The 26362-nt window shown below is 53.5% G+C and overlaps 12 protein-coding genes across 12 annotated transcripts; 9 read left to right on the top strand and 3 right to left on the bottom strand.

Moving 5' to 3' along the window:
- Positions 1-324: 324 nt before the first annotated feature.
- On the top strand, positions 325-2100 carry AB675_9614 (uncharacterized protein; the record flags this gene model as incomplete). Its single annotated transcript, XM_018150164.1, has 1 exon — positions 325-2100. One exon carries the CDS (start codon positions 325-327, stop codon positions 2098-2100), a length of 1776 nt encoding a protein of 591 aa, XP_018002198.1.
- Positions 2101-4177: 2077 nt separating this feature from the next.
- On the top strand, positions 4178-6090 carry AB675_9613 (Glucan synthesis regulatory protein; the record flags this gene model as incomplete). Its single annotated transcript, XM_018150163.1, has 3 exons — positions 4178-4191; positions 4243-5160; positions 5208-6090. 3 exons carry the CDS (start codon positions 4178-4180, stop codon positions 6088-6090), a joined length of 1815 nt encoding a protein of 604 aa, XP_018002246.1.
- A 952-nt stretch (positions 6091-7042) lies between these two features.
- AB675_9612 (uncharacterized protein) lies at positions 7043-7630 on the bottom strand (the record flags this gene model as incomplete). The annotated part of the gene is made up of 1 exon (XM_018150162.1): positions 7043-7630. One exon carries the CDS (start codon positions 7628-7630, stop codon positions 7043-7045), a length of 588 nt encoding a protein of 195 aa, XP_018002298.1.
- A 1547-nt stretch (positions 7631-9177) lies between these two features.
- AB675_9611 (5'-nucleotidase) lies at positions 9178-11030 on the top strand (the record flags this gene model as incomplete). The annotated part of the gene is made up of 2 exons (XM_018150161.1): positions 9178-9506; positions 9557-11030. The coding sequence occupies 2 exons, from the start codon at positions 9178-9180 to the stop codon at positions 11028-11030; spliced, it is 1803 nt and encodes a 600-aa protein (XP_018002349.1).
- Positions 11031-11712: 682 nt separating this feature from the next.
- On the top strand, positions 11713-12375 carry AB675_9610 (uncharacterized protein; the record flags this gene model as incomplete). The annotated part of the gene is made up of 2 exons (XM_018150160.1): positions 11713-12063; positions 12121-12375. 2 exons carry the CDS (start codon positions 11713-11715, stop codon positions 12373-12375), a joined length of 606 nt encoding a protein of 201 aa, XP_018002417.1.
- Positions 12376-13071: 696 nt separating this feature from the next.
- On the top strand, positions 13072-15568 carry AB675_9609 (uncharacterized protein; the record flags this gene model as incomplete). Its single annotated transcript, XM_018150158.1, has 6 exons — positions 13072-13183; positions 13240-13393; positions 13440-13620; positions 13785-13997; positions 14048-15190; positions 15299-15568. 6 exons carry the CDS (start codon positions 13072-13074, stop codon positions 15566-15568), a joined length of 2073 nt encoding a protein of 690 aa, XP_018002206.1.
- Positions 15569-16149: 581 nt separating this feature from the next.
- AB675_9608 (uncharacterized protein) lies at positions 16150-18034 on the top strand (the record flags this gene model as incomplete). Its single annotated transcript, XM_018150157.1, has 3 exons — positions 16150-16874; positions 16933-17293; positions 17372-18034. 3 exons carry the CDS (start codon positions 16150-16152, stop codon positions 18032-18034), a joined length of 1749 nt encoding a protein of 582 aa, XP_018002375.1.
- A 101-nt stretch (positions 18035-18135) lies between these two features.
- On the bottom strand, positions 18136-18891 carry AB675_9607 (uncharacterized protein; the record flags this gene model as incomplete). Its single annotated transcript, XM_018150156.1, has 1 exon — positions 18136-18891. The coding sequence occupies one exon, from the start codon at positions 18889-18891 to the stop codon at positions 18136-18138; it is 756 nt and encodes a 251-aa protein (XP_018002482.1).
- Positions 18892-19410: 519 nt separating this feature from the next.
- AB675_9606 (uncharacterized protein) lies at positions 19411-20307 on the top strand (the record flags this gene model as incomplete). Its single annotated transcript, XM_018150155.1, has 1 exon — positions 19411-20307. One exon carries the CDS (start codon positions 19411-19413, stop codon positions 20305-20307), a length of 897 nt encoding a protein of 298 aa, XP_018002209.1.
- A 776-nt stretch (positions 20308-21083) lies between these two features.
- On the top strand, positions 21084-22283 carry AB675_9605 (putative oxido; the record flags this gene model as incomplete). The annotated part of the gene is made up of 1 exon (XM_018150154.1): positions 21084-22283. The coding sequence occupies one exon, from the start codon at positions 21084-21086 to the stop codon at positions 22281-22283; it is 1200 nt and encodes a 399-aa protein (XP_018002369.1).
- A 212-nt stretch (positions 22284-22495) lies between these two features.
- Positions 22496-24625, bottom strand: AB675_9604 (Serine/threonine-protein kinase spk-1; the record flags this gene model as incomplete). The annotated part of the gene is made up of 1 exon (XM_018150153.1): positions 22496-24625. The coding sequence occupies one exon, from the start codon at positions 24623-24625 to the stop codon at positions 22496-22498; it is 2130 nt and encodes a 709-aa protein (XP_018002537.1).
- A 449-nt stretch (positions 24626-25074) lies between these two features.
- Positions 25075-25930, top strand: AB675_9603 (uncharacterized protein; the record flags this gene model as incomplete). Its single annotated transcript, XM_018150152.1, has 2 exons — positions 25075-25256; positions 25384-25930. The coding sequence occupies 2 exons, from the start codon at positions 25075-25077 to the stop codon at positions 25928-25930; spliced, it is 729 nt and encodes a 242-aa protein (XP_018002259.1).
- Positions 25931-26362: the final 432 nt, after the last annotated feature.

Below are 26362 nucleotides of genomic sequence, written 5' to 3'. Positions count from 1 at the left end.
AAATTCCGCCTGTTTCACCTCCATTCTACTTCGACTTCGACTTCAAATACCCATTGAGCGTTCAGCTTATTCATTCAGACTCGCCGCGACTGCAGCCCTTGCGCAACCGGGCTACAAATACCTTCCCCAGCCCCGCAAACAGCATAGCAAGCGCTTCGTTTCCTACCTTCGACCTCGCACACGACATCACTTGGTCTCCGAAGAACAGCAATCTGATGTCACGCATGCACCTTTGACAACTTGAAGTCATTTCCTCAGAGTCCGCTCTGCCTGAGATCGAGCGGATATCACCTGCTCTGACCGCTTGCGGCGGAGGTGGCCAGGATGGAGGAACAACTGGGTCAGAGCGACAACACCTCTGTGCATCAGCAAAAGAGACCTGCCACTCCCGAAGTACCTGCTTCATATCGTGCGAGAACACCTCCTACCATCTCATCACGACATGTGCCCCGAAACTCCATATCTAGCCGTAGTGAGACCTCGAATCTGGAGTCAGGAGCGATGCAGCGCATGATGGAGGGCTCAGGTGCCGGCAAACAGAGAGAGAGAACACCAGGTCGCAGTCCCAGTCGAAAGCGACAGCGAACATATGGTGATCGCACCTACGGCGACCGCTTCATCCCAAACCGAGATGGTCAAGACCTTCAAGCAACATACAGTCTTCTCCACGACGATGGCTCACCCGCAACTCCCTCGAGATCGAAGAAAAAGGCACCACACGCCGAGCTGCATTTCCAGAAGACCGAAGAGGCAAACCAGACATACTCACAAGTGCTGCGCAATGAGTTGATGGGCGACTCTGTTCCTCAAAGCAACCGGTCAATGTCTCCAGATGCATTGTACGGCTCGAGACACACGCCGCCAGTTCAGTCAGGAGCGAACTTACCGCCAGCCACATTAACACCTACCACACCTCATCGCAACATGTTCTCGTACATGTCCTCGCCCAAAAAGCTCGGCAGCGGACACCCAACGCCATCATCAAAGAAGACCGGCATCACACCCGGGATCATCAACCTCAATGCCCGATCCGATCTCTACTCTGTCTCACCACTCAACTATTCCTCACATGCGATTCTCCAAACTCCGAAGAAGCAACCTCGACCAGTCTCAAAAGTGCCGTACAAAGTGCTCGATGCGCCTGAGCTGGCAGACGACTTCTACTTGAATCTGGTAGATTGGGGTTCGGCTAATATACTGGGTGTCGGTCTTGGCTCATGTGTATACATGTGGAACTCAAGTAGCGGCAAAGTGACTCAGCTTTGCAAATTGCCTGACAACGACCTTGTTACCTCGGTGGCATGGATTCAGCGAGGCTCGCACTTGGCAATCGGCACTCACAAAGGTTTCGTGCAGATCTATGATGCAGAGAAGCAGCGTCGTCTACGTACTATGACCGGCCATACCGCTCGAGTCGGCGCGCTGGCATGGAACGATCATATCCTGACTTCTGGCTCTCGAGATCGCAATATCTACCATCGAGACGTTCGCTCACCAGACCAATACCTCCGAAAGCTCTCAGGTCACAAGCAAGAAGTCTGTGGTCTGCGATGGAACACCGAAGATGGTCAGCTGGCTTCTGGCGGCAACGACAACAAGTTGTTCGTATGGGACAAGCTAGCTGAGAACCCTCTCCATCGATTCAACAACCACGTTGCTGCAGTCAAGGCCATCGCCTGGTCACCTCACCAACATCATCTCCTCGCTTCCGGCGGCGGCACAGCTGACCGCTCCATCAAGTTCTGGGACACCGCCAAGGGCGAGCTCATCAAGGAGATCGAGACGGGCAGCCAGGTCTGCAATCTTGCGTGGTCTAAGAACTCAGACGAGATCGTATCTACCCATGGCTACAGCCAGAACCAGATCTCGGTGTGGAAGTACCCGAAGATGGAGCAGGTCGTCAGTCTGACTGGCCACACCTATCGAGTGCTGTACTTGAGTGCTTCTCCAGATGGCACGACGGTTGTCACGGGTGCGGGCGACGAGACACTACGATTCTGGAAGGTGTTTGGCAAGAAGGGTGGTGACAAGGTCGGCTCATCGTCTGCAGGACTGAGTTTGACCAGTGGCAAGTTCAGCGATTGGGGCTCGATTCGTTAGGAACGGATAAACGACAAATATCTACGGGGAGGACTGCAGGACGAAAATCGCAAAATGTGCAGAATGAGCATAAGCATGGCGTTCAGGGAACTGATGATACCGGGAGCGTGGAGTCTCCTGCAAAGGACTACTTGTTGGATTGGCGTGGCGTGCATCTTCGAGATAGACACTGTACAGGTCACCTTCACGAAATTGCAGCTCGTCAGTTACCCAGAATCAGAGATAGAGCGATACGAAAACAAGCATCAGGATTCTACTACAACACAGCGTCCTCCATACGCCGACTTGCCTGACATTGTTGTGAGTCTTGTGTTCTGCCTTTGAAGTATTTCACAGACGTTGCGGTAGGTGAGGTAGCCATGTGCATGTCTCGGATCAGTGTTCCTCAAGACCTCGTGGTCTAATCGTGTGACAGAACTCAGACGGGCCGTTGCGAGATGTCAAGAACGTCCTCGAACGTCTCTCGTATATCGGAACTGATAATGTGTCTCACGGCCAAAGTGAGACCTCGATGTTGATCACCATGCACACAATCCGGATCTTCGTCTTGCCAAGGCTTCTGGAAGCGGTAGAGATGTTCATTCGCGAGTACAGGTCTGTGCTCGAGAATTGCGTTGCTGCTATTTATACGCGGGTTTACGAAAGCGTTGATGGCCCGCTGCTTCATACACAGGCTCACATCGTTAGCATTAGCAAGATCAGTACTCATGACAGACGGTGACCTGTGCAAAGAAGATGGTCAAAAGGACCCATGTCGATTCTCGAAGCCGCAAGCCACCACAATGCTTAAAAACGCCACGCGATTGCAGGCATGTTTGATAGGCGGTTGATTGCGACCGACGCGCCATCTCAGGGGCCAAAAATACATATTCGCTCGAGGGACGTTGCCTGCAAATCATTGTAGCTGTCCTTCTGTCGTGGATGGGAGCGAGGCCGGCTGATGAGATGAGGATACACGATACTAGAAACCACGACTGACGACTGCATGCGGGAGGATGGTGATGTGGTTCGTGCATTCTGCCCAGCCAGGTCCGACGGGGGACCAGGCCGGGGTGTGGCAGGGCATTTCGTTCCTCCAATTCTGCATCGTGAATGCTGGTTCCAGCCTGCAAGATGGTAGCTGAGGCGGTGTTTGCCCGCTTCATGCTGTGCAACATAGCGACAGCCTTCATTGTAGACCAGACGTGTCCTTCTCCGGCAGTATCAAAAGCACTCTGTTCCACGATGGACGATGACGGGCAGATCGAAATGACCATCTTGGCGTCAGGGGCAGCATTTCCGTTGACGACTTTTTTGCGAAGCTTCAGCAGATAGGAATAGGAAAAGGAGGAATTGATAGGAGGGCAAGGGACCAAGAGAGTTCTGCTGCTTCTTTTGCTGTATGCTGGTGTACTCGGGTGCTCCCAATCCCCGCCATTCCTGCCCTGCAGAAGAAGGTGGCAGTCTGTACAATTAGAGTCTAAAGAGCCTTTTGGCAGCACAGAAATTCTCCGTTTGCCTCTGGAGTCTAGACTGGCTCGCAAGGGATGGCATAACATTCATCACACTACCCAGTAGGGCAACATAAGCAAAGAACACGACAGACGCGTCTTGACGTCTTGATCGGAAGCCTTGGGCGATCTTGACTCTTGGACTTGCAGTTGGCGCATGCGGGAGGGGAGATCAGTGCTTGCTGTTCCCTGCTCTTCCCTGCAATCAACCCTGATCCTGAAAATACAACCACGACCATACTTTGCAAGCCGCTCTCCATTCAGCCTCCCTTTTCATTGTCCTGAAACCACCGTCTCGACCTCAATTTGAAGGTCAGAAGAACAAGCAGTCTATTCCACTCGCTTTCAGTCCCGACTGCTGTCTGTTTGCCTGGGCCGACGCATGCGGAAAGCCATTCGACGCCCGCAACCACCACGCTCCTTTGTCCGCAAACACTCCGGCGCTTACTTCCACTCCACGACTTGCGAGCCAGCGCCCTCCCTGGTTGAGTAATTGGCGTTGACGACAGACCTGAGTATCTCAATCACTACAGTCCCTCACCGCCGACAACCTGGCTGCTGCTACAGTCGCGTCACCGTCGCCCGACATGGCGGCAAACCCGTACGTACAACTTACTTCCAATTTCGGACATTCAACTCACATATCTCCCAGGTTTGCTTCTGCTTTCCGCTCGTTTTGGCATACTATGACCTCTAATGACCGCCATGCGAGCCATGATTCGCCCTACCGGACTGGCAGCCACATGCCCGTCAACCAGAACCGACACGCACCACTCACATCAGTTGCCACCGCTGCTGATTCACAACCAGACTTGGCAGACCATGGCGATGCGAAACGCCCTTCCATATCCGCAACGTCAGTCGGCCTGCCCTCGCCCGCAAGGCCCTACTCGCCTGGCATGAGATCAATGTCGTCTCCCAAAGTACCACAAACAGAAGAAACGCCCATCTCACCAGGCGAGATTCAGATGCAGAGCTTCGCAGACGGCGCACCTCCTCCGCCGCCGCCTTCACATTCATGGAAGAAGATCGACCGATGGGCAGAAAAGAATTACGAGGAGCTGTTTGATAACCTCTGCGAAGGCTGCACGCAAAACGACATCAACGAGCTCGAGCACGTACTCGATATAACTCTTCCACAAGACGTCCGCGAGTCATTATCGATCCACGATGGTCAAGAACGAGGCGGCCGGCCAACAGGTATCATACTCGGCTGCATGCTGCTCGACTGCGAAGAGATTGTGCAAGAATGGAACAACTGGAAAGTGGTCAACGAAGAGTACCTCTCGAAAGCCAACAAGCCTGCACCGCATTACCCGCTTAAGAGCCTCAATAATGCCGCTTCCTCCTCGAGCTCCTCCGCACCACAGAACAAGACCTTCTGGCGACAAGAATTGCTCGAGCGCCAGGACTCGCAGCCGCCCAAAGCCATCCAAAAAGCCTATGCCCACCCCAGCTGGATCCCTCTAGCCCGCGACTGGGGTGGCAACAACATAGCCGTCGACCTCGCACCTGGCCCACTGGGCAAATGGGGCCAGATTATCCTCTTTGGCCGGGACTACGATTGCAAGTACGTCATTGCGCGTTCATGGTCACATTTCCTCGCAGTCGATGCAGAGACATCTCCTCCGATCGCGTCATGGTCGACGAAGACACCGGCGAGATGAAGCTGAAAGAGTTCAAGACCGAGAACATCGAGCCTCCCTACATGGAGATCTTGCGGTGGAGAGCAGACCAGAAATACGGACGGAAACAGATCAACAATCGCAACAGCAGAGCCTACGGCCTCAACACGAATGTGAAGCCCGTAAATGGCAAAGGATCACCCTACAGCAGCCCGATCGCAGAAACCGACGAACAAGGAGCCCGCGGGAGAGGACCATCCCCGCAACGCTTCTCCCGCACCAACACAGGAAGCCCCAGACCGGGCAATACAATGGTCGGCAGTCCGCTGGCGCGCGTCCAAGAAGAGATTGCGCAGCCGCAGCCGCTGTCCATCAAGACTGGTGGTGATGTTGTCAAGGATTTTGCTCGGGACATTGAGGGAACTAATACTTCACAGAGTGACTACTTTCCCAGCAGCACTAGCCACATGAATGGAAGTGCATCTCAAGGGCGGAAGAGCAAGCCACAGAAGCTTGTTGACGCGCCCACGCCGATCGATACGAGTATGCGGGTTTATATCCCTGATAATAGCCGGAACGGGTCTGGCTCATACACAGAGAAGAAAGACAAACTAGTGGACATACCCACGCCCACGACCGCGAGGTCGGACGCAGGAGGGAGGAGAGATTTCCCGGCCACGAGCCTGAGCCGCGTTTCGACTTTGAATGACCTAAGCGAAAACAAGGAGAATCAGAGAACTGGGGAGAAGAAGAGCTCCGAGGAGTCGGACACGGCAGCAAAGACAAACGAGAAAGCGAATGACACGAAGGCGAACGGTGTCAAGGGGTTGGGCGTAGATACGCTCGAGGGTGAGATGAGGGATGTTGCTATCTGATCGTTTTGTACCAGAAAGGTCGTCTGCTGAACGATCCGGAGGATACACGCTTTCGCAACGAAAGCGATATGATGGATACAATGACCGTGGCATTGGCAGAGCTTAGAGCTGGACCGACAGGAAGTGCAACATGTATGAGTACAAAGTACCGGACACCCAGCATATTGTTTTATGGGTGTAAAGCAATGCATACCATTGGGCGCAACGCGCCATAGAGACACCAGGCACGGACAAGGAGCATGGTCGCGTTAGGCTCCTCGTGTCTGGCTTGGACACGGAAGTATAGTATAGTGTTGAGTATCCTGATCAGGCAATCAGTATCACCATCAGACTTCAAGCAACTGGAACTCGAGAGCCGTTTTATGTCTTTCCACTATATCGAAGCCGCAGAGAGCACTGGCGCATGCCGCTCGTGCTGCCACTGCTGCTTACACTGCTCAGACTGTTCATCTGGATGGACGGACCCCTTGAACGCTGATGTAGCATTTCGACGACGCCTGAGTGCCTTGGGGTCCAGCAGCAAGGTCCCGAGAAGACACGCAACGTCAAGCACTCCTGCTCGTGCTTCGGGCTAGGGAACTTCTTTCTGGGTTATTTGATTATCATTCGTTTTATTTATGGTGTCGCTCTACGTCTATGCAAGACCGTGTTGATCGGTTTGCTGGTATTGAGGTAGAATGCCCTGCCAGCTATCAGTAGCCGTCAATCTCGGACTGAGCAGTCATTTCGACGCCCATCGACGTTTATTGATGGCGTGGTGTGCTCTCCGTTGTCCTGGAAGACAATCCTGAGAGAGTCCGGCATCAGATGAGCCTCATCAACACCACTATCATAATGGGTTGTTTGGCTCTGCTCTGACCTAGCATTTCCACTTTCCGCTCTGCCTTCCTGAATGGTTCTGCCAATCCCTCCGAGGTACATTTTCAGAGGTAGTGAGCCGATCAGCGAAAGACTACTCCACCTTAGCACCGGTACCCGGTGGTGGAAGCGACAAGTTCTCGTCCACAAGACACATATGCCACTGAATACTCGCTCTGGTCGAGCAAGCTCGCTCGCCATGCTTCGAGTCGCCATCCCAGGTATACGCGTACTGGCACGGATTCTCCCCAGCCCGACACACAGCACCATAGCAAGTGGGAAAGTCGCTGTTGCGAGGCTCGTCCACGTACATAGTCATGCCATCATTGACGAACACAGCGCCCGCAACAGTGGAGAGGTCGAAGTGCAAGCGGCGTGTGGTGTCGTCGTTGCGTGTGAACTCGATCTGGGTGACTGGAGCGTTGGGGGTGTTGGTTGGCTTGCACATGATGGTGTAGCCGTCACCGTTGGGTAGAGACATGATATCGACGGTGACCTTGTTGCCAGGCCGGACTTCCTGGAAGTTGGCGACACCACCATTTTCCTTGACAACGGCGCAGTAGACGGAATAGGAGCAGTCGTTCCAGGCGGTCGCGGTTCCAGCGTAGACTTGTGTGACCAGAAGGGAGAAGAAGGCGAATAGGAGAAGGGCGACGTTGGCGGTGGTCTTTGACGAAGACATTGTGTCGTTCGCGTAGAATGGGCTGATTGGGTCTGAGGTATGCTTAGAGCAAGTCGATATACTGTAGCGTATTGGTTTCTAGGGGACTTGTATCGATGCGAATGTGGTCGGTCGTTGTGGATGTCGTCTGCCCATTGTGGAGGAGTGGAGGTATATACTTATAGAAAAGAGCATGGCTACCAGCCCATCAATAGCCGCTCAAGATTGTGCTGGAGCTGGAGCAGAAAAACGTGAAGTATGAACGTTGATCAGTGACTGCCCGCATAGCATCGGCCAGCAGTGAATATAGACAACTGATTTTAACATTATGAGTGACTCTGCGGCTAGCTCGGTGTGCCGTGAAGCTGAGAAGTAGGAGGTCACATCAGGTACTTGTAGCTTTGTGGTGACTGAGTGGTGGTGATTGCAGGCGCATCAATAGGTAACTGTGATTGGATTGAGTTGCTGCTTGATGGTCAAGATGACTTGGTGTTTGGCCAAATTGTGTAAACTTAGGTCACTGGCAGTCGTCTATCGAGGTCTTGACTGCACCTTCTGCAACCCATGTTTGTACTTTCCAACATCTGCTGCTGGACTGAGTCTTTGGCAGGAACTGCCTACCGGCAGTAGCTTCCATACGACGGATGCAAGGTCAAGCACGAATGTCTCTGACTCGACCAGAATACATGCCACGAGCTTCAAACTCCTTGTTAGCACTGGGCACCGTACTCAAGACTCACATAGGAGATCACTACTTCGGACATCCAGTCCGCGAATTCGTTCAGTCGGGATATCATTAGATGTTCTCGACAATGCGAAGACCTGCTCGCCTGGCATACTAGTAACGAGCCAGGACTCCAGCAGGGCAAAGCTCGGAGGCCGCGAAAGAGCACTGTTAGACCTGTCACAGCACATCACGTTGCCAGTCCATCGTCTTGCTCCCTTGTTTGACATCAAGCATGAGAATGCTGCATCCGCCACCTCTGCCAGCGACCTATCGTAAGCCCATGTGCGTCGAGAGGTCGTCGTCGGCGTGCCCCGAGATGCAAAAGCTTCAGGAACACAGTACTGGTGGAAACCCTTTCAGGCCAAGACCCTCCGCCTCCTTGGCAGGCGCGCGTATCGGCCTTGACCTTCTTCCTTCGTTCTAGCCACACCAAGAACAGCTGCACGCTCGTGTACACTGTCGTTCTGATTGGCCTGCGTCACGGATTGTGCTACTTGCGAAGGCGGCCAAAAGTCCGCTAGCCGGCATGAAGCTTGATTGAAGATCAACACTGCTAGACACGGGCCACAGCCCGGTAGTGCTACGTCGAGATGGCGACTGATAAGAGCAGCTGTCTTGCCACAGGGATGGGAGCTTCGAGCGGCTTAAATAGACTGCTTGGGAGTACTGATCGAGCACGCAGCCTGTGTCTACCTTTCCCTAGCATTGAATTTTATCCCTTCAAAGAACGTGCTGGAGCGAGACTGAGGGCCGGTAACCAGAGCTCGGCTTAAGCTACACGCCCCGTTCAAGTTTTGCAAGCAAGGTCTTCCTCCAGACAACATTCTCTTCCGAGCACGTTATGGTTCACATGAGGAATCTTGCCGCAGCTACGGCTGCTCTCGTGGCCACCGCCGCAGCAGAGGATGTGCTCTTCAGTCGGCGGTCACTCGAGAAGCGCCAGGAGAGTCCCGAGCTGTACAATGTGTCCTTCTTCCACATAAACGATGTGCACGCCCATCTCGATGAGTTTCGCTCTTCTGGTACGGACTGCGACAATCCGGCCAGAGGCTGCTATGGTGGCTATGCTCGTATCAAGACCATCGTTGACGACATCCGGCCGGGCACTGAGAACTCGCTGTTCTTGGATGCGGGCGATGAGTTTCAGGGTACCATGTTCTACAACTACTAGTAAGTCCCTTCTCGATCGATCGCGAGTGGACAACACTGACTTCAAGAAGCAAAGGTGAAAAGATCGCGGAGACGATCAACCAGCTTGGTTTCGATGGCATGACCCTTGGCAACCACGAATTTGATGGCGGAGACGATCAGCTCGGCGCTTTTCTCGAGAACTTGACTTTCCCAATCATCAGCGCCAACATCCAGTCCGACAACCCCATCCTCAACAGGACTATCGTTCCGTATCACATCTACGAAGACCTTGGAATTGCTGTCATCGGCGTGACTACGCCCGAAACACGCGGCATCTCCAGCCCCGGCGAGGGCACCACCTTCGGCAACGTCGTCGAAGCTGTGCAGCGCTGCGTGGACGAGATCCGCTCCACTACCAACATAACACGCATCGCAGCTCTCACTCACATTGGCTACGAAGAGGATCAGCAACTTGCCGAGTCTACAACAGGCTTGTACCTGATCATGGGAGGCCACAGCCATACGCCTCTGGGAGACTTCGAGGGTGCTGAAGGCCCTTATCCGACAATCGTGAACAACACCGACGGCGAGGAAGTTTTCATCGTTACTGCCTACCGTTGGGGCGAATACCTGGGCTACATTGACGTCCTTTACGATGCTGAAGGCAAGGTTGTCGAGTATCATGGCGCACCCATCCATGTCACCAACTCTACAGCTCAAGATGAGGACCTGCAGACACAGATCGACGCTTGGCGCGAGCCATTCGAGGCGTTCTCAGCTCAGGAGGTCGGTACCACGAACGTCGTTCTGGATCAGACCACCTGTCAGCAGATGGAATGCACTCTGGGTGACTTTATGGCAGACGCAATGCTCGCATACAGGAAGAATTTGACCGACGAGGTGGACTTCGCGATCATAAATGCAGGCGGAATTCGGGCCACGATCGATGAGGGAACCATCACGCGCGGAGAAGTGCTCACGAGCTTCCCATTCGGCAACTCGATTGTCGAGATCACCATGACTGGGCAGCAAATCTGGGATGTCCTTGAAGGCATTGTCTCAGAGGTCAATGTTGAGAACGGCGAAGAGGTCACGAGCTTCTTCCAGGTCTCCCGAGGCATACGCGTTGAGTACAATCCTAATGCGGCGAACGGTTCCAAGCTAGTGAGCGTCGATATTGGCGATCCGGATCTTGCACCCATTGAGCCAGAGGAGGAGTACAACCTGGTCACATTGGACTTCCTCGCAGGAGGTGGCGACAACTTCTTTACGCCCACCACCGACTTCGTCTCTCTCGACACTCAGGATGAAGTGCTCGTGCAGTACATCCAAGCTCAGAGCCCGGTAAACATCGAGCTCTCGAGGCGAATCGTTGAGAGTGATGGTGCGCCTGGCTCGCCTGGCAACAGCTCGTCTGTTGGAAGCGCAAACAGCACGGAGGGTGCTAATGGCACCGACAGCAGCTCAGACAGTGGTTCAGGAAACGCTGCGAGTCAAGCGACGGCCGGTCTCGGTGCTGTGGCATTTGCAGCGATGGTTGCTCTTGCCGTTGCAGCGTTCTGAGGGAACCATATTCTTACGTGGCCTAACGCACTCGAGTAGCTTGTGGTGAAACGTATGTATGATATGCAATATGGAACAAAAGTGCTCGTGAAGGCGAGAACACAGGGAGTGGCTTTGTTGCACTCAGTGGATGCAATAAGCGTTTCCGCCCGTGAGACCGGATGACAAAGATAGTATTGCAAGCAGCCAAGATGCGCCGCGCATCGATTCCGTGTACATGTACCTACGTACCACGCCGCTTTGAATCTCGGTCGGCATGCTATCACATGAGCTGCCTGTCTGACTATACTGTCACTGAGTAAGACCACGCGAAACGCCGAATCAGGAGATGAAGTCCAAAGCAGACTACTGAAAGAGACCAACGGCCCAATATGAACCACTCCGGGGCCGAAGCTTTGGCCACGCCGGCGCCAGTTTCGCCCTCAACGATCATTTGAACTCTACTATCTAACTGCTGCATATTCTCCAAGATATGTGTTGACATCATTGGAACATTGGGTATTGCTTCTTTTCGTTGAGCTCACAGCGCGTAAAGGTCCCTCTATACCTAGGCATGCTAGGATCGAATTTCATTGCTGGGGTAGCTCGCACAACATCACCACGGTATCGCTCCGTCGCTAACGTCAAGGCTCAGCTCCTGCCATTCCAGTCGATCCTCCCAGGAGCTCGATTTGCATCCAATATGAGCTCGCTTGCGACACTACAAAACCCCGACATCGCGCGTATACACGACTTCTGGTACACCCGACCCGTACTAGAATGGTTCGTGCCACCAGAGGGATTCGACGCTGATTGCAAAGGTCAATTCAACGATCTCGTCAGAGACGCCGCGAACTCATCAAAGCTGGATCATTGGGAGGAGACCAAGGAAGGCAGCCTTGCGCTTCTAGTGCTGCTTGATCAATTCACGCGCAATGTCTTCAGAGGCACACCTGGCGCGTTCAGCTCTGATGCCAAGGCAATGGGTGTTGCTACGCGGAGTATTGCGAAGGGCTTTGATAAGGAAGTAACGACCCAGCAAGCGTTGACTTATGTACGTATCACCCCGATGCCATATTTCGATGTCCACAATGAGTGACTAATGACGCAGTATCTGGTACTGATGCACCACGAATCACTGCTCGCCCAGATCGCCTGTCGTTCTCTACTCGAGCAGCTGGCTCTGCGGTGTAAGACGCCTGACGAGATCAAATTCATAGCGAACTCCTCGAGGAAAAGCTCACAAGAGCATCAGGACGTCATCGAGAAATTCGGTCGGTATCCCAGCAGGAATGAAATACTGGGCAGACAGTCGACTGAGGCTGAGCTCGAATTCCTGAAGGAGCACCCCAGTGGATTCGCGTAGGCACTGCAAGAGTGATTGGACTCTGTGTCACTACTCCGGCGTGCTTTACGAGGTTGGGAACAGTGGCCATCGAGACCTCATCGACGCCAAGCAGCGTGATCTGGGAGACGTCTACACTGGTCAGTTTCCTGAATGCACCCTATGCATTCTCCGAGTCCCCGCCAAGCACTGAGTACTCCCTGAGCTGGCATCACGTCTCGCGCAGCTCCTGCCAGTCTCAGCGCGACCTTGCGACCATTGACCAGTCGCTTCGAGATAGGAGGCAACTGCGATGAGTCTTTGGTCAGAATCACCTGCGGTGAGTCTCTGGTCACATCACTCGGTCAACGCCATGTGGCGACACTTGTCGCTGAGAACTGCTTCAACTAGGCATCGAGGGAGAATCAGCGGCAAGTCGATGCTGAGCAAACTCGCAGTGAGAGAAGTTTGCTTCTGCCTGATGTATACATTCTAGATGCCAAGCTGGCTCACGATCCCGAAGTGGAGCGGGGACGCGTAACCTACCCGCCATGCAGGGTAAATATAGTTACGAGGTAGCTTCGATCCTTCGAGGACACCTCTAATGACAGGAACGGCAGGCTGATCTCAGCTGTTGCTGTGCGGCCAAGCTTCCTCTGACCACGTCGACCATATCACCGCTTTGCATGTGTTCGCGGTTGCTAAGTGCCAACAGCAATCGCATCTTTATTCCTGGACATGACCGAGAAGGAAGACAGCAGGGACAACAGCGAACTCGTACTCACCCTGGCAGATTCCAGTCGACGGCACAATGACTTTTACGTTGTCCAATATGACATGAAAGATGTTGGTGAGCAGCCAACTCCTAGTCTCTTGTATTGGGCAACCATCGACTGACGGACATAGATACTAAGAAAGCCAAGAGCGATGTACTCCAGATCCTGGACGACACCAGAGCTGTCGGTCTGCAATCTGCAGTGCGGATAGGTGCCGGCTCGACACTTCTCATTGTGGTCTGGGCACCGACCAAAGTGTTGGGAAAGGCTATACATCGCTCAAGGTAGGAGAATTCGGCCCAGACTTCAGGCATCACTGACGCGATTCAGGATAAAGGAATGGCTGTTTGGCATCATAGATGATCGTCCCAATGGAGATTACAACACCATTGCTAAGGCCGAGACAGATACCGAAAGCCTTCGATCTGTCTACCACCTCCTAACATGGGACAAGTCTCTGGGCGGTGCAGGCATCATGGCTGGTCGCGGACCATGGCAGCATGTCGAAGCTGTCTTTCCATTGCATGAGAAAACTGCTGCTCGCTCGCTACTTATGAGAATCAGTCGCAAGCTGTTCCTTAGGCGAGTCGATCTGGACGAGATCCGAGCCATGTATGGCGAAAAGGCATGCAGACCCTCACAGGCGAAGCATACAACAGCTGACGCCTCCCCTAGACGGCCTTCTACTTCGCATTCATGCAGGCATATATCATTGCTCTGATGTTTCCTGCTGTGACCGGGGTGTTGGCATGGTTGTTCCTACACCGACTATCGATGACATATGCCATAACTTCGACCATATGGTGTATTGTCTTCCTCGAATATTGGAGGCTAGAAGAAATCAGTCTGAGTCTGCGCTGGAAGACACGAGGTGTTGGCAGTCTCAAGGTCAGTGTCCCATCGGTATCGTTCCGGATGTGTGCCGACACCCTCAACAGGTCAGCCGCCCCGAGTACCACTGCGAAAAGACTATAACAGACCCAATTACTGGAGAGAAGCACGACTACTACCCAAAGCACAAACAGGTCCTCCGCCAACTCCTATCTATTCCTTTCGCGATGGCCGCCCTACTGGTGCTCGGAACTCTGACCACCGGCGTGTTTGGCATCGAGCTCTTCCTCTCGCACGTCTATGCTGGCCTGTACAAATCGTACCTCGAGTATCTCCCCACGGTCCTCTTGGCGCTCTGTCTACCATATATCCGTGACTGGATGGAAGTCTTCGCCGTCAAGCTGACCGCGTACGAGAACTGGCGTACCCAGGACCGCTACGAGATGAGCCTGACCTTGAAGGTCTTCGTGCTGAACTTCATTACGTCTTACCTGCCGATCTTGCTGAGCGCGTTCGTATACATACCTTTCGGCGATAACATTCTATCCGGCATCCGCACGTGGCTGCAATCTACGACCGGCTGGAAGGACGCACTGGCTGCAGATATCCACGTTGATACGTCACGTCTGCGGTCCGAGGTCATCGCACTCACAGTAACGGATCAGATCTCTGGATTTGGCGAGGAGTTGATCCTTCCGGCGCTGAAGTTGCGTGCAGCGCAGTGGTATGGCAACTGGAAGGGCAAGAACAAGGGGTACAATTACAGTTCCGCGTCTGGCAGCTACGTTGCTGAGAAGGAGGTCAAGTTCTTGAACCAGATCAGAGATGAGGCGGAAAGGGAGCCTTACAATGTACATGAGGACATTCAGCAGATGGTGACACAGTCCGCGCTTACACTCAAGCATGAAGCATGGAGCCCGTACACTGACAAGAAGAACAGATTCGGCTACCTCGCCCTCTTCTCACCCGTCTGGCCACTCGTCCCCGTCGGCTTCCTGCTGAACAACTGGATCGAACTCCGAAGCGACCTGCTCAAGATCAGTATTGACCATCAACGGCCTCATCCCATCCGCACGGACGGCATCGGTGCTTGGTTGGACAGCTTGGAGTTCCTGACGTGGCTAGGAAGCATTGTCACGGCTGCGATCGTGCATTTGTTCCACGATGTGGAAAGGCTGCAGGAGGCGAGGACGTGGTGGATGTTGCCAATTGTGGTGTTTGGCGCGGAGCATGTTTATTTGGGCGTTCAGGTATGCATCACGGCCTCGCACCCCCAGACTAGGCCATTGCCTCGAGCATGCGGGAGTCTCAACACGGCAACTTCCCACATGTGCACATATACTGACTCGAACCCCTAGTACGCCGTCAGAATTGCCATGGAGCAGATCGGCAGCGTCGAGCTCCGGGCAAAGAAGTTGCATGAGTACGCAAATCGTAAGGAAGCGCTAAAGGAGTATGGCATGAACGAGGACAATGTCGAGTGCGCTGGCGTGGGAGTCAAGGAGAACCGAGACGAGGCGAGGGACGAGCACAGCAAGCTGGCGGAGAAGGCCCCGGAACGCTTGAAGGATATCGAGGGCATGATTGATTATCTGAAGGCGGACAGCGGTGCACAAAAGAAGAAGTGAGAGGGAGAGAAGGAGGGTGCTGTACGGCGTCTGCATACCATCTAGATCTGGTTGTTGGCAGTAGCTAGGTCGGTTGTTCTACAAGATGCTTGTGTCCGAGGTGAAGAATCCTCACAACGGGGACATTACTCTCACTCATATTGGTCTAATGATGCTTGATAGTCATTTGTAGAGGAACATCGCAGTAGGCCGCCGCCAGGTGTCTCTCGCCTACAGAATGGTACGCCAAGAATACCAAGAGGCGAGTCTTCATAACTTGGAAGGCAGTCTATGAATCGCAGAATCATTTACCATTTCACACCTGGAGGAATTGAATCGCAATCGCTCCATTTAACACAAAAGAGTCGCTGATTGATTCAGCTTGGGCACGGCTCGTCGACTTTGAGGCAGATCAGCATGAATCGGGCGTCATTCCGAGGTTGCTAGATCCTAAACATAAAGAATTTGTCTACGACGCCAAACCCACTCGTAGATGAATGCAGCACGAGTCTTCAATGTGCCACTCATACAGATGTCAGCGCGACGCCTCCTGCAGCACAGCATGACCGCAATCCCTCTCCAGGAGATACAGCAGTGCCATGATGGACGAAAGCCCCGAAATGCAGGCGTGGAAGGCCCTGGATAAACAGGCTTACAAGGCTTACAAAAATAAGGCCTATCCCACAGCTATCAAGTTGTATCAAGAGTTTGAGGAGGTCACTCGAAAGAGGCTTGATCCCATGAACATCAACGTCCTGTGGTCTAAATGCAACTACTGCCTAGCATTGACGAAAGACGGCAAATTCGAAGATGCGTACAAAGTGCAAGAAGAGCTCTTGTCAAGATTGTATCATACAAGGTCTGAAGAAGGCCAAAAGTTAGAACTCGTGCAGGAAATACTTGTTCAGCGTTATCAGAGAGCCAAGACGTTAAATGTACCTGAAGAAGACCTGTCCAAGGTCACTCAGGCTCGCGATCTCCTGCTAGCGACTGCCATAGCAAGTACACACATTTTGGGAAAGGCGCATCCTTCGACACAGAAGCTCAGGAGAGCTTACACAACGGCTGGTAATAATGTTCTTTACCGGAACACACTCTCTCCGAAGAGCATGTCATCACCACTACAGAACCAGGACCACACTCGGAACCGTTCTGCCGACGATTCTGATTTGCCACCAGGGAACCATCGAGCCTTTGCAGAGAGACCAAGTGCAGCCTTTTCGAAGACTACCGAACGCAGTCTCGGGCCAGACCAGCACGGATTTGCAGCTCCTGTGTCACTATTCCATACATCCAACGAGGATGGCACGAAAGACCAGAACGAAGCGTGCGTGTTCCAGGTCCGAGAAAATTGCACAAAGACCAATGCTGATTTGCACTCACAGTACCGATAAGTGGTTTCAACATCTTGCAAAGGCACGGCAAATCCTTGGAACGACCGGCGCTGACCTGAAATTTGGACCCTCTAAGAATCCTCGAATTGCGATCCTCGATACCGGATTCGACTCGTCGCACCCGGACATTCAGACGCTCCTCTCTGTAGCATCAGACAGTCTAAAGATCCGGAAAAGTAAGTCCTGGCTGTCGGACAATCAAGCAAGTGGGAAGTTGCTGCCTGGCGATGCAGATGACTGTGGCCACGGGACGCGTATGACGTGGATCGCACACAGAGTTGCTCCCTTCGCTGACTTCTACATTGCACGCATTTTCCGGGATGCGCGTCCCGAGCCAGCACATATCGCAAAGGTTTGTACTTTGGGTCATGACGTCTCGTCAACCCTTCCTTCAACACTTCGGTGGCTGACTGGAATACACTGTCACTAGGCCATCGAATGGGCTGTCGAAAAGTGGAACGTTGACATTATTAGCATGTCATTTGGTCTCGCAGACGAGGACGAGGACAGCATTGATAACGTCACTAAGACCATCGACAAGTTTCGTGGGAGGGTATTGTTCTTCGCAGCCGGGCACAATAGCGGGTTGACCATTGAGCGCAGCTTTCCAGCCCGCCACGACGCTGTCTTTTGTGTGCATAGTGCAGATCACAATGGTATAGATTCGAAGGCCAACCCCGGTGTGCCATTTAATGACGAGAGCCCAATCAGTGCACTGGGCGAATATGTGCCTGTACCAGCACCTCGACCAAATTGGGACCACGTCGGCGCTCCTGACCGAGCTCCGACTCGATCAAGTGGTACTTCGGTCGCTACTGTGGTAGCAGCTGCGATCGCGGCCCATGTGCTATATTTTATCCGGAAAGATGCCGTCCGTGACCATTTCACGGACTTGCCGAGAGTGAAGGAGAGGGTGATGACTAAGAAGGGCATGAGGGCGGTCTTCAAGTTGATGCGGATTCCGCAACAGGCGCCAGGGACCTGCCTGAACCTACAGCCCTGGCATCTGTTCAAGCGGTTCCATCGGGAGTCGGAAGGACACTTCCACAGCTTTATCGCCCGGCAGATCGAACGTGCTGTGATTGCAGCCTGAATTATGCGCAGCGGGTCGTCAGCAGTCGAGATCTCCACACGCCGGCTAGAGCTATGATTATACAATGACAGATACCCATAGATATCTAAGTATGCACAATGTCACTCGTCAGATTCGAGGCTCGATTGGGAATCCAGCGTCCGAGCTTTGATTTTCATCACGAATCGCCTGCCCCTGGGATCTATCCCGACCATCACCGGATCACTACCAAAGTGCCCCGGGACCTTGGCCGGCTTGCCAGTCTTTTTATCCTTCGGATTTACCAGAATCTCGATCTCCTTTTTGGCAGCCGGGCTCGCGCTGCGACGGGGCTTTTCGGATGAGACGACTGTCTCCGTACGAGTCCCAAGCTTCGTCTTGCGTCTCTCCAGAACAGGCTCTTTGCTTTTCGCTGGTTGCGGTTTATTCCATTCTCGAACCAGGGCTTTCACATCGCTCTTGGTAGGTTGCTTTCGGGTCTCCCTGACCTCCTTGAGACTTGTTGGCTTGCGGTTCAGTTCCTTGACGGCATGGTCGATCTCCCGTTCCTGTTGGGCTTCAACCCGTACGCTCCTCTCCGATCCAGCTCGTTGGCGTTCATGTTGGCGCCTTCGAAGCTCTTCTGCTGCAGCTCGCTCTTGTTCGGCGGCTAGTTCAGCTCGTCGCTGCTCCTGTTGACGCCGTCGACGCTCTTCTGCGGCAGTTGGCTGTCCTTCAGCATGAGATTCAGGCTGGGCTGGTTGCCGCAGATTCCTTCGGGAGTTGCGACCTGAGCCTGCTGGTCTATTCTCGATTCTGATCTCATTGTCGTAAACGCTCTCGCGGTGGATACTTCCGGTCCCTCGAGGTCGCCTGTTACGGCCTTGATCATGTTGCATAACGCATACTCGGCCTCAATATGCCATGCGGCGACTTCGCCGTGTCTCGCTTCGCTGGCCGCAAAGTCATCTTTTACACTTATGGGCTGCGTGCCCATGAGGCTGGCGCTATCGCCGCCAGACAACTGGCTCCGTGGCGACGAGAGCGTCAATGGCACCTGTGCTGGCACCGACCTGTAAAGTCGCCGCCGGGCTGATGTGCAGTATCCTGTCTTCTCGAGCATCGATCAGACAACATAAAGTGCTGGAAACAAAGGGTATTCACAGCATTGAATCCACGGGTGAAGTGCCATCCTCGAAGAGCTAGGGTGGCTGGGAGCTAGCGCGGGTTCGACCAGGCCAACAACCCCGCTCCGCCTATGCTATGAGCGTCCACGGCTCGTATTCTTCAATGATCGGCGTCGGTAGTAACGCTGGTCAACGCTGATAAGTTCCCAGTGGCATTCAATGAGAAACAAGTAGTCAGGCTTCCGCTGATAGCGCCCACACCACATCGCGAGATACTGTCGGTCAGATGCAATGACCAACATCAAGCCTGCGTACTTCTTTCCCCCGCAATGGCATTATCAGACGGGTGGCCCGATCGCTCTAGGTAGCATCATCAGCGACGCGAAAGAACCGCAGCGCGCGCTCAACTACGAGCCTGACGGAGTGACGAATAGACCAGCCTTACCACGTCTAACGGCAAACACATCGGAGCCGCAATTCGAGACAACTATTAGTGCCAACGTGTCGCACTCCGTGAATATTGACACCTCATTGTTGCAGATCTTTGGCTTTGGCGTTGGTCTGAAGGTCGAGCGCAAGAAGAAACGAATCTACCGGATACAGACCCAGAATCTGCTCATCCAAGAGTTCGATCCCAAATCAACATATGTAGAGCAGTGTTTTCAGCACGCGGAAGTGCAGAGATATCTCCATGACACCAAGTTCCGCAAAGATCTCTATATGATCATTGGAGTTATGTCTGCGACCAGCGCCACGGTTAGTACTGACATTGGCCGAAGCTATCTGTTCGGCGGTAATGTCGGGGTGGATCTTACGATTCCGACTGGCGGCGCAGCGCCTGTCGCCATCAACCTTGGCGGCGAACAGGGCCGCGGTAAATTCCAGACAGGTTCCTTCGGAAAATCAGACTTCATTCTTGGCTATCGGTTGCGGAAGATCACGTTCATCAAGACTATGCGAGTGAAGCGCATGGAAGACGTGTACACGGGCGCCTTGCTCGAGGATAGCGATCAAGCTCCAGCAGAAGTCGAGCATGAAGAGGCGGCCAAGTTTGTCCGGCTGGAGACTCAGCCTATCGACGGGGACGAGTTCTCATATATTGACTTGACTCCAGAGGAGAACGATGCAGCACCGTACACGTTTGTGGTGCCTGAGACGGTTCCGGATGAAGACGAGGACGAGGATTGAAGAGCCCCATGGCAAATGACTTGTCGTGCGACAGCACCTGATCTTCCAGAGCCGTTGTGTCTTGAGCATTCCGATATCTTGAACTGAGGTATTAATGACATTACTTTAGACCTCCGAGTCTGTTGAGCCTAAGGGGTTTTCGGTCCGCGCCGGTGACACGGACGCGGTCCACCCATTTTTCGACGTGAAGTCACCCTTGTTTTGTTCGCATGATGTAGCGACACCTAGTCCTATGGGTGGGCCTCCATGTACTGCATGTCTACTGCACAGACTCAAGCTTTGATAGAGGTCGTGATCAACAGCTAGCAACACGACAGCCAACAGCCACCACAGCGTACGGCGTGGCAGTAGCGAGTCGTCGCACATGGACGCTGTAATGCTCTTTCCTGTTGGCGGGAAAGAGCATCCGGGTCTCTTCTCCTACATTGGGCATGATGACGACTCAGTCGTGATTCTACTAACGATATGTATGCTCACCACAGTCTTTAAAACTTATCTCAGGCTAATATGCCGGCATTCAACCAAGAACACCCCACACCACCCGCTCACCCGCCATTCCGCGGGGCACAGCTCCTGCTACATAACACCTTTGAGCCAGATTCGGCATTCAACGTCTTCCCAAGCATACAACTTGCTCTGGTCCAGAGCCCTTCTGTTTCTCCTTGCGCCACAAGTGCACAAATTTGCAACCATAAGCAGAGTCGTCGCGCCCTGTCGTGGGCGTACCAACTGCTAACAGCATTCTGAACTCACAATCTGATACGACCCCGGCTACAATGTCCACCTCCAACAAAGGCCCCGTAAAAGTCGGCCTGATCGGCTGGGGCGGCTCCGCCAACGTCTACAACCTCCCCTACCTCATCCCCAACCCCAACCTGCACCTCTACGCCATTCACCAGCGCAAGGGTCCCAAAGACCCAGGTCTGGGCCGCTTCGGCCACTGCACCGACTCTGCCTCCCAACAGCGCCTCAAGGACTGGGGCTGTGCGACACAGCCGAAATGGTACCAGTCCCAAGACGAATTCTTCGCGGATCCAGAGATCGAGGTTGTGGTCGTGACGACCGGGCACGGGAGTCATTTCAGCCTGGCTAAAGCAAGTCTGGAGGCTGGGAAACATGTGCTGGTGGAGAAGCCGTTTGTGACAAGGGCGAGCGATGCGAATGAGTTGATCAAGTTGGCGAAGGAGAAAGGGTTGATTCTGACGGTATATCAGAATCGGAGGTGGGATAGCGAGTTCCTTACGCTGCAGAAACTGCTGAAGCAGGATGCGCTGGGAGAATTGACGGATGTGACGATCCACTATGACTTTGAGATGCCGGCGTGGATTCAGGGGTGGACGCAGCCAGAGTATGAGGAGGGGAGTGGGGCGGGGATGCTGTATGGGTTGGGTACGCATAGTCTTGATCAGGCGTTGTTGGTGTTGGGTAGGCCGGAGAGGGTGACGGGGTTCATTAGGAGTTTGAGGGTAGGTGAAGGTGGTGAGAGGGTGGTGAGTGAGGTGGACGATACATTCATGGCAGTCTTAGAATATGGGAAGGAGAGGCCGGTGGTATGTACGGTCAAGACGACGGTCGTTAACATTGTCGAGCAGCCGTTGAAATACTTTGTGAGGGGTCGGAAGGGGACATTTACGAAGAGAGGGGAGTGTGTGCAGGAGAAGCAGACTAACGAGGGGATGAAGAGTACGGATGAGGGATTTGGGCAGGATGAGGAGAGGGATTATGGGGATTTAGTGACTGTGGATAAGGTAGAGGGAGCGGTACAGAATTGGGATGAGGGTAGGAAGAAGTGGATTGGGAAGTTCCCAACGGAGAGCGGATATTGGAGGGGCTTGTATGAGAACTTGGCTAAGGCTGTCCGTGGGGAGGAAGAGATCAAGGTCAAGGCGGAGCAGAGTCGGGACGGATTGAGACTGATAGAGCTGGTGAGGGAGAGCGTGCGGAAGGGCTCGAGTGTTCTGTGGACTGATGCATGATCACTGGTGGGAGATCAAGCTGATACTGTATGTCGATGTCGTCCGCCTGACGGTTGCTAGGATGCGCTATGAATGGGTAAATGGGGAGGACACCGATTTCACATTCTGGGGATAGTTCAAGCATTGCCCATTGACAAAGTGTCAGCAGCGCAAAGCGAAGCTCTGTGAGCATTTCCAAACCTCGACTAAAATTTGACGCAGGGATCATGCTCCTACATATACCGCTTGCCCTCGAACATGAACCCAGTCTTCGCATCCTCCGGTCCTGCGGAGTATGCCTGACACCAAGGCTCTTCTTGATCTCTCTTCTCGACCTGATTTCCATTTTCAAAAGGATAAACTTGGTTCTCGAGATCGCACCAAGGCATGTCCAGTATCTCCTGTAACGTTGCGCGGTCGCGACGCTTGTCCGTAAGCATCATGAGCAAAACCTCCTCGAAGTCACGCGCCTCCCTTGTGCTCAGCTTGACAGGAGGCGGAGCGCCGGTGTCCAGCTCTTCGTCCGTTTGCGGTAGGGCTTGCCCATTGTAACGGCGCCTGAAGTCAAGCGCATCGCGAAGACGATTCAATGCCGCTCGTCGTTGGGCAACAGTTAATGCATGCCAACGAGTCCAGTCTCGGCCGATGTTATATAGCCGGCGTTTTAGGCTTATTCGCCTGTGTTTGTTGCGGAACTCGCTGCGGTCGTCTTTTCTCGCGCTCTGCAATGTTCCCCTGAACCAGTATCTCCGGCGCAATTCGCCGCAATCGCCGCAGGTACACCGCAAGTACCTGCGACCAAATCGTTCACAGACCTCTTGCGGACATGGGCCACCCAGCAATAACTCAGTGAATGTGGCAGATATAGTGCGCAGCAATTGCCTTATTATGGTGAAGCGGAGACGCCCAGCGAGCGCGCGACTGGCGGCGACGTCGTTCAATCGTTGCAACTTGCGCTCCTTCCAGACAGGCCTGCCCCCATAGAGCGCCCACCGATTCTGAAGCGAGACACTCTGCAGGACCTCGCCAGTTCGCAGCTCGTACCAGATACATGCTAGAGCAAAGACGTCAGACTCGCGTGTTCGTAGCCATGGGAACAATGGGTCTTCGGTCTGCCCGAAGTCGGGTCCCGAGTCACTGTATGTTGTGGTATGAGCATTCGTCTTCTTCCCATCTATGGAAACATAAGCAAGATCAATGTAACGGAGGGCCGGTTCCAGAAACTGCCAGCGCCTGTCTTTGGTCCAGTCGATCGCTTCGTACACGAAATCAGGCGCATGCTTTTCAGCGAAAAATTCCCATCCTTGACATGCAACAAGAGGCACTCGACGAGGGGGACCAAGACGTTCGTAGAGGGTCTCGATCGGCCAGTCATGGATCTCGTCGCTGACTTTGAAGACCATGTTGGCCGCAGATATATCACCTACAATTATGTCGACGTTGTGTAATTTTTGGAGACCTTCGGCGGCATCTCGAGCAAGTTTGCGGGCATGATCAGGACGTACTTTAAGCTTGCGACTCCTTTTGCACTGTTCGTCGGTGAAATATGCGAGGCTTGGACCGTTGAACTCGAAAACCAAGCAAAGATGCCGACCATTGCCGCTAGCTACGCCGAACCAGTCGAGAAGGGGTACAATGTGCCTCACCCTATCCTGTTCAGCGAGTCGCTTTTGTAAGGCCAGGTGTGCAGTTACTTCCACGTAGCCATCGAATTGCGTGTCCTTCGCCGATGTGACCTTCACCGCCACGTAGCGTCCCTTATGATGATCTCTCGCAAGCCATACGGTGCAAAAGCTGCCCCAGCCAAGTTTGTGGACAACCTCATATCTGGAATTCATAGAAATTCCTACGACCACAGGACAGAAGCCTTCAGGCCGATATTTGCCGGGATCTTCGCAGTTCACGCCCCACAGACGTCTGTAGTAGGGAGATTGGACTCCAGTTGAGAGCACTTCTCCTGTGCCAAGCTCGCTGACGCTGGGAACGCCGCCATAGTCGTCACTCGACGACGATGACGACTCATGGCTTCCGGATTGGGAGCTCAAAGGCGATGAGATGACTGAGGACGAGGAAGTCGTGGGTGTACGAGAAGGTTCTGAGGCCTGATCCGTGGAGGCTCCCACCGGCTTCTGTCCTTCAGAAGTAGGAGAAGGAGTGGACGGCCAGGCGCTGTGTTGTCTTGATCTGAGGTTGTATCGGATGGCTGGTGGTTGCGACATGTCGATTTCACTGACTGCGATGTAACCGCTTGATGCTGGTGTCATCAAGTGACAAGTGAAGCGCTGGTGAACGAGCTGCGAGGGCCTGCCCTTTGTACCAAGTCGCTCTTGGGAGTTGAATCCACCTTCTTTGTTGATCGGCATGGCATCGTTCTTTTTGTATCGCCACACTCTTTGTTGACAGTCTCGGATAACAACGTACGGCCATAGGAGTCCGGAGCACAGATCATCTCGCAAGTGCGGCACCTTGTTGTCGCGGACCGTAAGTGGTCGTCCATTTCAAAAGTTGCCATCTAGCTATTGCTCACAAGTTTCATCGCCATAGACATGCGATAAACACACCATGGCTCGCAAAAGCGAGAGACACCATCGTAGCCAAGCCCCATCAAGGCGCGTCCTCAACCCGCGAGTACAGAGAAAGCACCTTGACAAGGACTCGAGGCCACAAAATCCGCAAGCTGCTCGTGTTGGCCGCGCCGGCGCAAATCCATCCCGATGCCGTCCAGCTGAGCACTTTCGCAAACCTGCGACCTCAGAGCAACACACTTCCGTCCATCGAGCCTTGCGACGAGCACCAGCGACAAGAAATAGCGATGCTCGAGACATTACCCAAAACCACAGACGAGGCACCGAAACGCGCAATCGACGTAGCGACGACGCTCACACATGCCGCCGAGCAAGTTCGCATCGTGCTTCTCGCAACGAACATGTCGACGATCGTGACATGGCGCGTGATGCTACTGGTACTGAAGGCTGAACCCGGCAACATTGCAACGTGAACAAGTCGAGCGCTTGACTGCGGACAGAGACAGCGAGGGGTGCCTTGAGAAGGGACGCAGTGCGACTTACGGTATGCACAACACTGCATGACATGTATATTGCTAACGACCCTGAGACTCTAGCAAAGATTCGAGACCAGCAGTCGGAGACAATCGCGAAGCTCGATTGCAAGGAACGTCGTCTGAACCGCAGGAAGGCCCAAGTGCTGACAAATACGGGCCATTCGCTGATGGAGACCAACCTAAGGAGGTCGAAATCTTTTGGTGTATGGACAGCTCCTGGGTCAGTGAGCGGAAGCCAAGGAAGCCTGTAAATGACTTGGTGCTCAAGGTCGCCCGTGAGAGAAATATCGACCACCTGGTTGTACGCGAAGGACCGCATGAGCTGGAGGTGCCACACGTTACTGTTTGCTTTCGGTCTCGGAAGTATGATTCTCTGAGAGAACTGAAGCAGGATTGGTGGACAGCGCATCTGTACATCGACGCTCTACCACAAGGAAGGGAAAAGCTGGTGCTCACCGGCGAGGATTGGTGGAATGACAAGCAGCCATCGTACAAGGGCCCGCTAGGTCATTATCAGAAGATTCCCTGGGACGTGGAGAGCGAACAAGTGCCCAAGGTCGGTCGCAGATTGATCTCCTATGGCGACCACGGAGACGCCGGATCATGATGACTAGTATATGTTCACAAATGGCCGGAGAGGTGCACAGTACTGGGACCGTCGACTAGGCTCGAGACCAGCTTATTTCGGCCTTCCTTTTATCGCATGTCTTCGCCTTGTCGAAGCTGTTATGAGGTTCCGACCAGAATGATGAGGCAATCTAACAAAGTTCATTTGAGTGTCAGAAGAGTCTCGCTGGCAGAAGGGTTGCTGGCTCAGAGTGGCGACGAAAGGACTTTGATGCACGATGTGGTGACTTGGGATTCTTGTACATCGCAAGAACAGCTCAGACACGATGGAGCACGAAGATTCATTTCAGCGTGGAAGATACGAAACAAAGCCAGCGCAAGTGCAACGCAGGATGTTGAAGACAAAGAAGGACGCCGTCTTCAGGAAGTCACGTAGGATGGCAGCTTGGGGTTTTAGGAGACACCGTACTGC

The sequence above is a fragment of the Cyphellophora attinorum genome (assembly GCF_001299255.1).
Source record: "Cyphellophora attinorum strain CBS 131958 chromosome Unknown Contig7, whole genome shotgun sequence".
NCBI lineage: Eukaryota > Fungi > Ascomycota > Eurotiomycetes > Chaetothyriales > Cyphellophoraceae > Cyphellophora > Cyphellophora attinorum.
The sequence above is the reverse complement of the archived record's forward strand: the minus strand, read 5'-3'. Positions and strand labels throughout refer to the sequence as shown.